Source organism: Pan paniscus, chromosome X, assembly GCF_029289425.2.
Source record: "Pan paniscus chromosome X, NHGRI_mPanPan1-v2.0_pri, whole genome shotgun sequence".
Taxonomy (NCBI): Eukaryota; Metazoa; Chordata; class Mammalia; order Primates; family Hominidae; genus Pan; species Pan paniscus.
The window spans coordinates 133,807,793-133,823,497 of record NC_073272.2 but is presented as its reverse complement, the minus strand read 5'-3'; the positions used below and the strand labels follow the sequence as shown (position 1 = coordinate 133,823,497).

The 15,705-nt window shown below is 39.1% G+C and overlaps 1 protein-coding gene across 5 annotated transcripts in view; it reads right to left on the bottom strand.

Moving 5' to 3' along the window:
- Nucleotides 1-15,463, bottom strand: part of PHF6 (PHD finger protein 6) — a 56,315-nt gene extending 40,852 nt beyond the window's left edge. The window contains exons 1-3 of one of the 5 annotated variants that reach the window (XM_008967178.6): nt 14,426-15,463; nt 10,137-10,320; nt 9,787-9,888 (exon numbers count right to left, since the gene is read on the bottom strand). In XM_008967178.6, the coding sequence (XP_008965426.1) occupies nt 9,787-9,888; nt 10,137-10,274 (240 nt within the window). In that variant the 5' untranslated portion in view covers nt 10,275-10,320; nt 14,426-15,463. Of the gene's footprint in view, nt 1-9,786; nt 9,889-10,136; nt 10,321-14,213 lie in introns of all 5 variants that reach the window. The other 4 variants (XM_055106223.2, XM_008967177.5, XM_003814506.5 and 1 more) reach the window with 4 other exon arrangements.
- Nucleotides 15,464-15,705: the final 242 nt, after the last annotated feature.

The window sequence follows — 15,705 nt, the reverse complement described above, 5'->3', positions numbered from 1 at the left end:
AAACAGATTAGGACCTTAAATTCCAGGTGCTTCTAAAAAATAGGGCCACTGAAAAGTACTCATTAAATTTTTACTAGATTTAACAGACTAAATCTAAGTAGTTACTGAATAGATTATTTCAGATGTCTTGGAAATTGGAGGGAAATGAACTAAGCCTTAACCTCATCTCCTGACCTTGCTCAGAATATCACATACTCCAACTCTATCTGACTTTCTGCATCATGATTGATGAGGAATATAAATTATCTTATTGGAGTTTCTGAAGTTTCTTTTTGTGTATCTGAAAGATTCAGACAGACATTTTCTGAGCTCAGATTTTTGTGTCCAAGCTTTTCTCGTGTATGGGTTTTTCCAGCTGAGGGTACTCTAAACTGCTATGCCGCTTGCTATATTTAGTCTGTGAAGAACACCTCGTCCACACCTATGCTCAAATAAGTACCAAGACAGCCCCCAACACCAAGAATACATTTTGTTTATATTATTGGTTTTGGATCTCCTCCATTAGCAAAAATAAATGAGGATTTTATAATGAAATTAATTGACAGTATTCCCAGTTACCAAAAAGTATTAAATGGAGGCAAATAAAAAAATTATGCATTAAAAAAATGTATTCAGTAATAGCCAAAGACCCAATTTCCTCCATCATTATTACACTTCCAAGTTTCTCTTTGACCTTACATTCATTCTCCTTTATCACCTCAAAAGTAAAGTTCATTTTAATATAAATGACTGGTAAAATATCTGCATACATTAAAATTAATCTGCATGCCATAACTGGAGCTTTTAAAAAAAATCACATTTATATGAATACATTCACAATGCATGTACGCTTAGCTACACAGATGACAATGAGGCCACTGAATAAATCTTCAGGAAGAAAATTTACCTCTTTTCCTCCCTACAGAAGGCATCCTGTGGGCCTAATCCACGGGATTTACAAACTTTGTTTTATTTACAAAAAAACTTTTTGTAAATAAAAAGTTTAATTAAAACACAGCCATGCTCATTTCTTTGTGTATTGTCTGTGATTTCAACTGAGACCACATAGCTTACAAAACCTTAAATATTGTCTGGTCCTTTACAGAAAGTTTGCCAACCCCTGACACAAGGCAATGGTCCATAACCAGGGTTGTTCATCAAAAATCACCTGGGAGGCCAGGCACGGTGGCTCACGCCTGTAATCCCAGCACTTTGGGAGGCCGAGGCGGGTGGATCACAAGGTCAGGAGATCGAGACCATCCTGGCCAACATGGTGAAACTCCCAACCCCGTCTGTACTAAAAATACAAAAATTAGCTGGGCGTGGTGGCATGTGCCTGTAATCCCAGCTACTCGGGAGGCTGAGGCAGGAGAATCGCTTGAACCAGGGAGACGGAGGTTGCAGTGAGCCAAGATCACACAACTGCACTCCAGCCTGGCGACAGAGTGAGACTCCGTCTAAAAAGAAAAAAAAAAATCATCTGGGAACCTTTTTCAAAAGATTGTGTCTGCAACCCAACCCTCACCCCTGCCCCTTTTCTGATTTAGTAGAGTTGGTTAGGTACCTCTGCTCTAACGATTTAGTAGCACCAATAGTCATCCAGAATCTTCAGCTTCTGTGATTGCAGAAAGCAAAGTGGCAGCATTCTATACAATGTGGGTATTCCATTTTGCCCCTACTGAACGCTAAGTAAGTCACACAATCTACTATAAATAGCACTGGCATTTAATACTTATTTAATATTTTTTGACCGCTTCTTCCTCCTTGAAATTGTTTGTCTTTGACTTCCATAGCATCACTCTCCTGGTGGAACACATTTCAACTCTCGTTTTCTATGGAGCCTTCTGACTTCTCATAATTAATTGTGATCCTCTTTCCCAGCTCTCCTGTGCCATTCTTTAAATACTTCTAAGGTTAAACCATATTTATTCATGTTTACATTCAAAGTACCTAGCATTGTGCTGGTAGAAAGTGGGCACTAAAGTATTTGATAAACAGTTGAATTCTAAACTCTATACTATATGGGGCCTTGACAAATATAATACCTAAGGAAACAACAAACACAAAACCATACTGAGGGAGTGAAGGCTGAAGAAACATGAAAACTCTCATGTTTGAGGCATACACAGCTCTCTACTCTCTGGAAAAAAATAACCAACCTCATTTTTCCCTCTAAATTACTCTCCTCCCTTTTCAAACTGCTCAAGTTGTAAACAACACTAAAATACTAATTAACCAAAAGAGAGGAATTTTGTGCTACGCCATGACTTCCCTGTTCAATTTATACCTAGCCTGTTATTAAGGCTTCACACTATTATCCAGCTGAAGCCCTTTCCATCTTCAAAGTCCACCAACAATGAGCACCCACTTATTTATTAGAACACTATTGAGCACAAAGAAGACATCAAGCACCATATTAAGAGTTTTCTATGCATTATCCCCACATCATGCTAGGCTGGGCAAAGAGAATACAGTCTTACTCTCCCAGAGTCAACAATACAGTGGAGAAAAAAGGCTTGCACATGTGTATCAAATACAACGCATATTGTGTTATGCTATATGACAGAAATGAAGTGTGAAGTTTGAGCTGGATCTCAAAAACAGACAGAACTTTTGAGAGGCAGCTAGGAGGAAAAAAGAGCCGCAAGCAGAGGTGAACATCAGTACAGGCACCGCAGTGGGGACAGAGACAGGATGCTTGGAAAACCTAGAGGAGAGAGAATGAGATAAGGATGGAAAAAGTGGGTTAAGACAAGACTTCTGAATGGCAGGCTGAGGCCTCTGGACATTATATTGTATGCAGTAAGAAATCATGAAAGGTTTCCAGTTAGGGAGTGGCATTAGCTTTTAAAAGCAGAGATCAAGTAACTACCAGTAGTATGTTGGAAGGGTGGGAGGAGCAAGACTGGACATAGGGTAGCATTAAGAAAGAAAAGGCAGGCTGGGCGCAGTGGCTCACGCCTGTAATCCCAGCACTTTGGGAGGCCGAGGCGGGCGGATCATGAGGTCAGGAGATCAAGACCATCCTGGCTAACACGGTGAAACCGCGTCTCTACTAAAAATACAAAAAATTAGCCAGGAGTGGTGGTGGGCGCCTGTAGTCCCAGCTACTCGGGAGGCTGAGGCAGGAGAATGGTGTGAACCCAGGAGGCGAGCTTGAAGTGAGCCGAGATCGTGCCACTGTACTCCAGCCTGGGCGACAGAGCAAGACTCCGTCTCAAAAAAAAAAAAAAGAAAAAAAAAAAAGAAAAAGAAAAAGAAAGAAAGAAAGAAAGAAAAGGCAGAGATATCCCACAAATAGAATTGACGTGACTGATATGGAAGAAGGAAGAGTTGATGGTAAAGGATTCAGAAGAAGAATCAGGTTTCAGGGAGTGGGCGTGGTGGGCGGGGTGGTGATGAATACTGGTTTAAGACAGGTTGAGTTTAAGATGCCTGCAGGACATCTATGTAGAGTAGACAAATATGCTGCCATTATTATACTTCATTCTCCACAGTGACTATTGTATATCACCTGTCTCCTGAAAAATCCTGCTTTTACCCTTCCCCATCCCTTCCTATCTGAGTTGAAATTCTTCTCTAATGTTGGAAGACCCTGCAATCATCCCACCTTACTCAACTGGAATGGGTCTCAAAGACCTATTCTGGTATGGCTAACCTATTAATATTTCCTAGACTCATTCCATTTTTTTAACCTTACCAGCTCTAGGAAGCAGTCTGAACTATCTCAATAGGTAAGACTCCTCCCAGACAGAAGACACCCTGTTTCTTTAAAATGCTAAGTACTCCAGTGGTACTGAGTAAATAACAAAGTGAAGACTATGTGGAAATGGTCTTTTTATTTTCAGAGGCTAAAAAGTATCTGGAGGGTAATAATCACAATATTCTTACATAGGATGTGTATAGGGTTTTTGTCCTAAAAATTAACAAGATATTACTATTTAACAGAACATATTAATAGGAGTCTGATTATGTCCTAAATTCAGTACTATTTCCATCTTTATTAGAAAACTGCTAAGCTGTAATCCTTATGTTTCTTTAAATGTGATTTTGGAGTGGGTAGCTTAAAAGATAGTCTAGCGTAACCTGGTGATTAGGAGTTCTGGCTTGGGAGTCAACTGACCCTGGATTCAAATCCCAGCTCTGCCACTTACTAGCTACAGTCAGGTTACTTAACTCATCTGAGCCTCAATTTCCTCACATGTAAGATGAGAATACTTCTCTATCTCACAACATGATTATCAGCATTAAAAAGGATCATATAATTAAAAAACTTAGCATAGTCCCTAGCACATGTTAAGTGTCTAACAAATGTTAGCTATTTCTATTTCTACTACTAGAAAAAGCAGGAAAACTGTTCAGAGCATTTCATAAGACACGAGTAAAATTTAGTGTGAAAAAAGGGAACGTTTAGGAGTGACCTGAGGACAGTCATCAAGTATATGAAGGGTTTTTTAATAATAAAAAAAAACTTAAATATTTATTTAATGGAAGGAGACAGATCTAAAATGGCTTTAAATTAAGAGAAATACTTAATTTATACAGAAGGATGAATTTCTCAACTCTGAAGAGTGTTATATATTACTGGTCTTGTTTCAGGTTACTTGGGTAGAATTACAATTTCTTGATATATTTAAGAACAGGGCAAAAAAAAATTTTTTTTTTTGAGACAGGACCTCACTTTATCACCCAGGCTAGATGGATACAGTGGCACAATCATAGCTCACCACAGCCTCGAACTCCTAAGCTTACACAATCCTCCCACCTCAGCCTCTTGAGTAGCTAGGTCTACAGGAACACGACACATTTCAAAATTTTTAAATTTTTTTGTAGAGATAGGGGTCTCACTTTGTTGTCCAGGCTGGTCTTCAACTCCTGGCCTCAAGCAATCCTCCCAGTCGGCCTCCCAAAGCACTAGGATTACACGTGTCAGCCAATCCTTAGGCCAAAAATCTTATCTTGAGTGGCTTGTAGGAAATCTTGCATAGGGGTAAGACAGGTGAACTAAATGGCCTTCTGAACTCTTTCTCTTCTTGTAATCTGTGATATAATCTGACACCGGTACCAATTAGAATAATAGCTATCTGCAGAGGCAGGCGGATCACCTGAGGTCAGGAGTTTGAGACCAGCCTGGCCAACGTGGTGAAACCCTGTCTCTACTAAAAATACAAAAAATTAGCTGGGCGTGGTGGTGGGCGCCTATAATCGCAGCCAATGGGGAGGCTGAGGCAGGGGAATTGCTTGAACCTGGGAGGCGGAGTTGCAGTGAGCCGAGATCACGTCACTGCACTCCAGCCTGGGCAACAAGAGGGAAACTCCATCTTAAAAAAAAAAAAAAAAGAAGAAGAATAGTTATCCAATGTAGGTAGTAGATACCCTTAGTAATCTCACCAGCTAGCTTCATCCAGAAACGGTAAATTCTTCAAATATCCTTCTTTCAAGTATCTCCTTAAATTCAAAAAAGCAGTGCTAACTCATAATTTTACTTGGAAATTTGCATTTCTTGGCTAGATGACTGGAGTTAAGTAAGAATAGATGGTACAGATGTGGTATCTCCATATGGCTTCAGTAGAAACTGGAAATCATACTGGAAAAATATATATCTGTCTAAACTGCAAAAACAGGGCAGCAAATCATAAAAGCCTTAGTACTCTGGCAAATTTTTCCTGGTCCATCTTGGTGCTATATAATTAAAGACCGTGTAAAGGAGATGAAAATGTTCATGCAGAATGGCTTTCCTCCTTTGATCCTTGTGGCTGACATGAACCTTGGAAAATTGCCTGTGGCAGCAAGAACATAAAAACCAAACACTCACACCTCCTGCTCTACTGAGCCCTCTCATCCTCAACTCTGACCCACCTGGCTGTTGATACGTACACTTTAACCTCAAGCCCTAGCCTCCTTATCTCTCTGTTCTTTTCTTTGGGGCAAGCGAGCAACCTTGGAGTCAACACCAGGTACAGATTGAAATTTGTCTTGAAAGCACTCAGGGTTCAGTACTCCAGTTTTCGATGATTTTGAATGAGTGTTCATGACCTACTTTTCACCTAGAAATCCAGATGAACAGGAGCCAAAGCAAACAGGCTCACGGGATAAAATGCCTTAAAAAGTCAATTAGGGGCCAGGCATGGTGGCGCACGCCTGTAATCCCAGCACTTTGGGAGGCCGAGGCTGGTAGATCACCTGAGGTCAGGAGTTCGCGACCAGCCTAACATGGTGAAACCCCGTCTCTACTAAATACAAAAAAATTAGCTGGGCATGGTGGCGCATGCCTGTAATCTGAGCTACTTCGGAGGCTGAGACAGGAAAATCGCTTGTACCTAGGAGGCGGAGGTTGCAGTGAGCCGAGATCGCGCCATTGCACTCCAGCCTGGGCAACAAGAGCGAAACTCCATCTCAAAAAAAAAAAAATGTCAATTAGGGAAGCTGATTACCTAGTTTATATGCAGTTTATCTAGTTACATTAAGCTCTTCACTCTTTTTTCCCCCCTCCTATTTGATTCATAGCCCTTTTATTGCTTAGACAAATTGACACAGGGAATAGTAGAGAATCAAACTTAAATCTAGAATTTTGGTTACCTGATAGCACATCATGTAAAAATGATATAATGAAAGAAGCAAAACTGAAGGCTAAAAGGAGTTTCAAAAATTATTTCAAACCTAAACGTACGTTACATTCCTATCCCCTATATAAGTTGTTTAAACTGACATTCTAAGGGAAGGAAACGGAGCAAAAGTTCTTCCCTTCTGCCACTATTCCTCAGTGCTCACACCTGGAATCCCCGCACTTTGGGAGGCCGAGGCGGACAGATGGTCTCAAGTGAGGAATTCAAGACCAGCCTGGCCAATGTGGCAAAACCCTGTCTCTACTAAAAATAAAAAAAAAAATTAAAAATTAGCCAGGCATGGTGGCACACACCTGTAGTCCCAGCTACTCGGGAGGCTGAGGCAGGAGAATTGCTTGAACCCAGTGGAGGCTGCAGTGAGCCGAGATCGCACCACTGCACTCCAGCCTGGGCAACAGAGCAAGACTCCATCTCAAAAACAAAAACAAACAAAAACAATAAGTGGTGGCTACTATTTATCAAGTCCTAACCATGTGCCCAGCACCACCTTAAATCCTATATACTTCCTCTTTTAATTCTGGCAATAATTCTGGGAGGCAAGTACTGTCATTATCTATCCCCTTTTGCAGGTGAGGAAAACATGGCCTGGAGAAGTAAATAACTTAATCAAGATCACCTAGCTAGTAAATGACAGAGCTGGGATTCAAACTCAAGTCTGTTACTAAAGCTTGTGTTCTCAATTCCCAGTATTGTTCCATTCCCTAGATCAAGGGAGAACAAATTTCGTTATTTGTAACACACTACATTTGGGGAAAAAATTATCTCCCTACACTATAACACTAAAAATTAATCAAAACAATTTATAATAGTAAAACTCATACAAAGCTCTGATGCTTTAACAAATAGGTCCAAGGCCGGGCGCGGTGGCTCACACCTGTAATCCCAGAACTTTGGGAGGCCGAGGCAGGTAGATCACGAGGTCAGGAGATTGAGACCAAGGTGAAACCCCGTCTCTACTAAAAATAAAAAAAATTAGCCGGGCACAGTGGTGGGCGCCTGTAGTCCCAGCTACTTGGGAGGCTGAGGCAGGAGAATGGTGTGAACCTGGGAGGTGGAGCTTGCAGTGAGCCGAGATCATGCCACTGCACTCCAGCCTGGGCGACAGAGCGAGACTCTGTCAAAAAAAAAAAAAAAAGGTCCAAATAAATTAAATCTCCACTGAACTTGGCAATATTGACAGATGTATGCTGTTGCTTCACGTAGTGTAACACTAGGCATTGCATTTGTTAATAATGTTTCAACATTAGGGACCAAAACTGCTTTTGTTCTGACTATACAAGCTGTGTCAAGTGACAAAATGCTAACAAGTCAGGATACAGAAATATTTTCCAGGGATAGTCATAATGTCAAGCAATAAATAAAGGGGTAATAAGGTTTACAGCACAATCACTTTCAAGTAAGTATCATTCTTTTTTATATCTGCATTTATTTTAAGGACTAGGAAAACATAGTGCTATGGTTCTCAGAAATCAGCACAGTAACGTGAAGAAACCTAAAACCACCAAATAAAATTCACATTTGAAAAACAGGGCTTTCTAGGCTGGGCGTGGTGGCTCACACCTGTAATCCCAGCACTTTGGGAGGCCAAACTGGGCAAATCACCTGAGGCCTGGAGTTCAAGACCAGCCTGACCAACATGGTGAAACACCGTCTCTACTAAAAATACAAAATTCGCCAGACATGGTGGCGCATGCCTGTAATCCCAGCTACTTGGGAGGCTGAGGCAGAAGAATCACTTGAACCCAGTAGAGAGAGGTTACCGTGAGCTGAGACTGCGCCACTGCACTCCAGCCTGGGCAACGAGAGTGAAACTCTGTCTCAAAAAAAAAAAAAAAAAAAAAGAAAAGAAAAGAAAAGAAAAGAAAAAGGAAAAAAAACCCCCAGAGCTTTCTATTAATATCTACAGTTTTGGGGATGGGGAAGATAAACATTTTCACAGTTAAGGTCTCACTACAACAGAAATGGTTTGACCTCTGAATTCTCATTTGTACTAACACTGATACTAGGATTTGAGACTATCCTAAAGCAAATCCCAAATGTCATTTTTGAGCCCATATTTCTTCATATTGCTTTTTATGTAAAACGATTAATAGAAGACTACTTTTCAAAACATATTATTCCTGATCATCAAAATGATAGCCCCCCTCTTCCCATTACCATTTCATCCAAAAACTACCATCTCAGAGTCTTTGTGAAATAAGAGGTTATTTAGTAACTACAAACACAGTTATATGTTTGGCAAAACGCATCTTTTAAAAAATGAAACTGGATAGCAAAGCTATTAAAGGTGCATTTATGGATGTAATTTTAATAAAGTGTTCAAATGAGAAAAATAAAAATAAATCTTCCCATTAATTGTTTCAAAGTAGCCGGGCACAGTGGCTCACGCCTGTAATCCCAGCTCTCAGGGAGGCAGAGGCGGGAAGACAGCTTGAGCCCAGGAGTTCGAGACCTGCCTGGGCAATATAGCAAGATCCCATTCTCCACAAAAAGGAAGGAAACAAAAAAGACAAAAAATAATCGTTTCAAAGTAAACCATAATGTGTCATAAGTACCAACTGAGATGACATTACTATTCCAACAGAGCAATGTAATATCTTACTAATATGGTTATTGGTAGTGAAGACAACTACAGGAACATTACTCTAACGCAGCTTCAGAAAAGCTCCTGTGAAATTCACTGAAAGTTATCCAAAGTCATAAATGTTGTGTTATACAGCTGAACTACAGTAAAATACTTTGTTCAGTAAGTGCTAACATTTTCCTTTTGAGAGGCTACTGTCATGTTCATTTGTAATGACCATAACTTTATGATGGAGATAAAAACATATCAGAATTATGAAAAATAAACTTGAATGAAGACTTTAACACAATATATACTCAAATTAACCAAACTGTTTGTTTTCTAAGTAAACAGCCTCCAAAAAGATTTTAATTCTCTTTGAAAAGCAAAAAAAATTGAATAGTATAAATATTGACTCATTCCTTTTTGTTGAGTGGTAAATAAGATAAACCCGGCCTTGGATTTTGCTGGCTCAGAAAAAAAAAAAGAAAAAAAAAAAAAAAGCCTGCAATTTAAAATTATACTCAGTTAATAATGCAATACACTCTAAAATAAGCAATTTCCTCTTTAATGAGTTTAAATAATTTTTATTCTCAAGAGGCAGAAATACCAACTTACCAGCTTCGTGCCTCTTTTAATTTCCTTTTGGACATCTTCAATAGAAAATCCACCAAGACTTTCATTATCAGAGTGTGATGATACCAAAGCAGATGAAAAGAGCTATAAATTACATTTAAAAAAAATTAAGGTTCATATATAAATTAATTACAGTAAAACAGTAAATAAGATGTCAAATTTAAATGGTAATTTTCTAGTAAAAATGGCATAGCATTAGTGATAAACCATTTCTTAAAATTTAACTGAGTTTTTTTTGGTTTTTGTTTTTTTTTTAGTATTCAGGAACATTCATGTGTTATTAAGAGTCTCATGAATCGTTTCAAGGTCTCTGTTGCTGCCGGTATACTTACCATGCACTTATGGTGCGCTGCCACCTTCTGGTTTTCAGATATTAGTAACTGTCCACATTCCTTGTCTCTATTTGACTTACAAAAGCCACATTTGCGCTGTCTTGTAGGCCCTTTTTTCTGTTCAACTGAGCTTGACATGATTTTTAAATTGCCTTTAGAATGCCACTTTAAGCCTCAAGAAATGCTACAGAGAATAAGAAGGGCGACAATGTTAATTTTATTTTAAAATCAGTTTATACATATTCATGAAAGTTGTTAAAAATTTGACCTAGGTTTTAATATACACATTTTTAAATGTTTATTTAGTATAGACAAATTAAACCACTCTAAGCCCCAAGAAATGCTACAGAGAATAAGAAGGGTAACAAAGTTCATTTTGTTTTAAAATCAGTTTATACATACTCATGTAAGTTGTTTGTTTGACATAGGTTTTAATATATACATTTTTAAATGGTTATTTAGTATACATAAATTAACATTAAAACCTAAGATGCCTCCGTAATAAATACAGATAGATAGATAACAGACAGCTAAATGAAGTTTAGAGTAATTGAGAAAAATCAAACTGCTTCCAAATTGGAGGATATGTGAAATAATTGACACTAGTTCTGTGTGGAGAAAAATGTACAATGTATAATATTAAATTATCCCCTGCTGGCATAATTAATGTAAAATATTTTCATGTGTAACTAGGTGCCCTTTCAAGGCGATAAAGAATTATACCTCTTAAGAACACGGTAAAAGCTACTAAGGAAACTTCAGAATACTCCGTGGGAACAGAATTCTGTAATTGAACAATTTCTTAAAGTTCACATATTGATAAAACAATAAAAGTAAAACGAATTTACCTAACTATGACTTTGGTGCACTTTAAAAATTATTTCTGAGTTTAAAAAAATCAGGAATATGTCTTTAATAAATTAATTTTTGCTATTCTATTCCATTTTCAAGTAAATAAAAAGTTAGGCTTCTGACAGTCTATTTAAAAATGCAGACTTTAAGACCCAATTATTTATAAAACAACCATATTATATGACTAAGATTTACTCCAAGCCTGCTTATCAATTAAAGTCACAAACTGATAGTGGTCTTCTAAATGTAGTAACTTCCGTACTTAAATTAGTAATATTGTGTAAAGGAAGAAATTTTTTTCTGAATGAGCCTTAAATTTGGTCACATTTTAATTATAGGTAGTACAGTGTAGTCAAAAAAAGGGAAGGAAAGCTCTAACATGAAAGGTTTCAGATTTAGATCATCAATCTTAATATGGATTCTTCAGAAGAAATTTAAAACCAGTTACTTGATTTGTACAGTTTTCCCAAATCAACAGGACTAAGCAGTTCAAGATCCAGGTTGCCACAACACACGTCACAATCAAGAAAAATCTCAAACTTTTGTCTTAAAATTAATTTACTAAATTCTTTCAATTTGTCTATACATTTGAACAGTTTCATAATACTATGTTGAAAAAAAATTGTCTAACACTACATTGCAGCTGAGAAGCATTCGTTCACCAACAAGAACAGTAGCAGCTGTATGCTAGGAAGGTAATATCTACAAACTATTCAGTGCTTTTCAATACAAAATTCAGATACTTAATCAAAATTTCACCTGAAGCCACAAAGAAAACATGTCTTCTCATCCATTTATGTCTAGAATTTTCTTTTTAACACAACTTCAAAGGCCCTGACAGTCTCTGCTTTGATAGGTTTAACAAACTCTTAATGCTATCTATAATTTTGAATATCTCAGTCGTCCAAATGACAACGGATACTTTACCATAGTACTGTATTCATAGCACTGGCTATAAACCGTGAAACTGATTGAAAACAGGCAGCAAATACTTTTAGGATTAAAGGAAAAAAAAGGACATAACAGAGAAACAAAAGAAACAAAAGGGAAGTGTGTTTGCATTTGCTCAGGCAAGTATCTGTGTTCGGTTGCTTTATCAAGAGTATACCTGCCCAAATTTTTAGAATTAACTATGCAAAATACCAAAATTCATAAATAGCATCAGAATTTGCTATTATATTTTGAGTTCTAAATTAGTTTCTTTACTACTATGCAATGAATAGTACGCACTCTGAAATCACCATAATAATGTATTCAGCATTACTCCCGGTCATCCTGGCCAGTTGAAAGGATGGCACAGTATAAATCAAATCCCGTACAGACATCTTTAATGTGTAATTTCCATACAATCCTAGCACTGGCTATAAAGCTGGCTTAAGATAAAGAAAATTTCTAGAATGGAAAAAATCACTTCGTATTCTTAAAATTAATTCCGAAATGGCATCCCCAAAATTCTGTCTATATTTAATTCTGCCTCTTCCAATTTATAAACAGGCTAATTTCTCATCCTAATTTTGAGAACCTGCTTTTCTAGATATCAAAGACCCCAAAAATCTAAAAGAGAAAAAAGGTACACTTTATTTTGCATTAAAAAATATTCTAGTGTATTTTTTCTGTAATCAGCTTAAATTTAATTTGTAAAGTAAGAAGAGCCACCAAAAAAGTGCACCAAACCAATTAAAAACTTTCCCCAATGTGCAATGACTAAATGGATTTTTCCACTAAAATTCAAATAATACATCTGCGCATATCTTGGTAATTTTTTTAGTCTCCTTGTAAAACATGAAGTGGAGAACATCATGGAAACAATGACTCCTAGCAAAAATGTCTTTATCATAAAAGTACAGATTTTTATCTAATGTTGTCACATTTGTGGTCTCTACTTAAGCAGAATAAGGGCATTCCAAGGACCAATACTAAGGGGTTCATAATGATCCACAGCTATATGGCATTTTAATTTTAGTCTAAAAGGTTTTTCAGGCCATGCGGAGATCAAAGTTTGATGCTTTCACGCAACAATGAAGCCTTTTCTTTAAAAGAAACATCGCATTATGGAAAATACTACAAAGCAGAAATAAAGAGGCAACAATAACAGCGTGAAATACATAATTTAAATGCCTGGAAAAAAAATAAAAGCTAGATTAGTTAAGCTGAAGCAATCAATGCATTTCTGATTTTCCAAGATGCTGCGAAGCACCAAGGTAGAAATAACCTGAAACATCAGAGAGAGCATTCAAGAACCAACTCCAGAGCTCATCAATGCCTGGTATCTGAAAAGGCATTTTCACAGAAAAACAAACAAAACAACAAAAACTGCAGTTCCGGAAGATGAAAACATTCCACGCGAAAGCAAGCTGAAATATACAAATCAAAATAGATAACAAACGTGATTCCCCAAAGAAGCAGTATTTCTAACAGGAAAGTTACAGTGGACAGAAATAAACGAATAAGATGTACCGGAAGGGCACCTGAATTTGGTTGCACGATATTATTACATGCTTCGCACTGCTTTTTGCGGTTATTCAAAAGGAAACTAAAGGAATTTTCCAGTTGTTTCAAACCCAAGGGTAGAGGAAGAATTTGAACAGTATAAATAAGACCTGACATAAGGTAGTAAGGCGATGAAAATAAAAGATTTTCTAAAAACAAAAGATTTTTTAACTTCCACGCAGAATATCAAAACGAATGGAAATTGGAAAAGAATACCGTGGTGTTCATCCATATAATGAAAGACGGTACACATAAAGTACCGGATCCTCTCCGTTATTTATTCCCCCAATACACACTAGACTCCCAAGATCTCCCTCTAATCAAGCGCTAAAGTCACAAAACTATCTTCCTCTAAAACACTTCAGCAGGTTCCTTTCCGTCGTAAAGTCAGGGTCCCCTAATCGTCCTTTTCCAATCCTCCCGAATCTAGGAAAATATCATCCTACCACTTTCTTTATGCCCCCTCCCCCAAGAGTTAGCCCTCTCACAGTCTTCGTTGTAAGCTTCCCCTTATACCTCAGTTTCACCCCTAATTCCCCCCACCCCGGAGTTTTTCCTCATTCCGTAAGGCTCTCTCTCTTGCCATCCTAACAATTCTTCCTCTTACTCTTCCCAAACTGGGAGTCTCCCTCCTTCCCAAATATGTTCTAAGCAATGGCAAAAACTAAAAATTCCCAGTTTTTTCCCTCCTCAAATGTTGCGCCCCCTCCCCCGAAGTCTAGGCGTAAGCCTAACCTCTCCTTCTGCACCTCCAAAGCACTTTCTCAGCAGCCTCTCCGCCAAGCGCCTACAATGAGCGGCGCTTCTGGGGTCCCTGACAATAAAGCGAGACCCACCAAGAGTCCCCTTTAACAACGGGCAGGGGCGGCGGCCTGGCCACCGCCATCCTCCTTGTCTTCTCCCGCCGGGGAGAGAATGGGGGGCCCCAGGGTTCCGTGGGGACTCACCGGCAGGGCCCAGAGGCGGACTGCAGGAGAGAAGCGCCAATGAGGGTAAAGAGAAAGAAGTCGGTCTCGGTTCTCCAGCAGTGCCTGAGAGCGGGGCTCTGTCGCCGGAGGTTGTTTCCTTTCATTCGAGGAGAGACGGGCTCGCGGAGCGCCCTTACGTCGCCCCCCTCGCACGCACACGACCCACAGAGCGTTGATACGTCCCGAGCGCGCCGCGGGCCCTGATTGGCCGCAGAGAGGGGGCAGCTGAAGCCGCAGAGCCACAGCGCATGTGCAGAAACCACCCCCTGTACGACTGAAGGCGGCAGGCCCCGCCTCCTGTTCGCGCGCGGACCTTCTATTCTCCGCTCCGCCGCTCCGCCGAGTGTTTGGGGGCAGGATCAGAGGAGATAGAGAAAGAGATTCAAAGATATCGCTGTGGGCTGGGCGGAGAAGGGGCAGGATTGGGACGGAAACCGTTGGACAGGGGCCCTGGGTAACCAGTTCACAACAGTGATTCACGTAGACAGGCCTTATCCCTTGCACTTGTTCGCCGAGGCCTTTTCACATCCATTATTTCATTGTACTCTCATGGCATCTCTTTGAGGTCCTCCGTTCGTTTTATTGCCAGGAATGACTGAGAAGCTTGTAGTGGAGTCACCCTGCCTGCATTTCAATCCTTGGGCGAATCGTTTTAACCTCTATACCTTTTTTTTTTTTTTGGTCTTTAAAATGGGGATAAAAATAGTGCCTCACGGGTTTGTGGTAAGGAAGAAATGAAATAATGCAACTAAAGCGTGTTATTAGCATCCCTGGCATATAACAGACTCTCCATAAATGCTGGGATTATCACAATCAGAAAAGATAGGGTGATTTTCTTTATAATCTATACATGTAAACCAGACACCTAGACGAGTGCTTTCCTCTTTGGTGTATTGGAGCCATGCTTGGGTTTGAACTCCAGCTCCGCCACTTCTAGCTCTATGACCTTGATCGCTTTCTATTACCTCTCAGTCCCTCAGTTTCATCCTGTCCAAAATGGAGATCATAATAGTATTCGTCTCAAAAGGTAGTTGTGAGAAATGAGATAGTATATGTAAATCACACAGAATAATGCCTAGGCACATAGTATGCCCTATGTAAGGGTTAGCTTTTGTTATTTTCTATGGGCTTCACAGACTTTAACAAAAAAAAAAGCCTTAAACCAGTGAAAATTTAAAGATGCTCTTCAAGAGCCATTTTTCCTGTAGTGGCGGTGGATTTCCACGGTCTTGATCCAATGCTGTTTCTATACTGTTTCG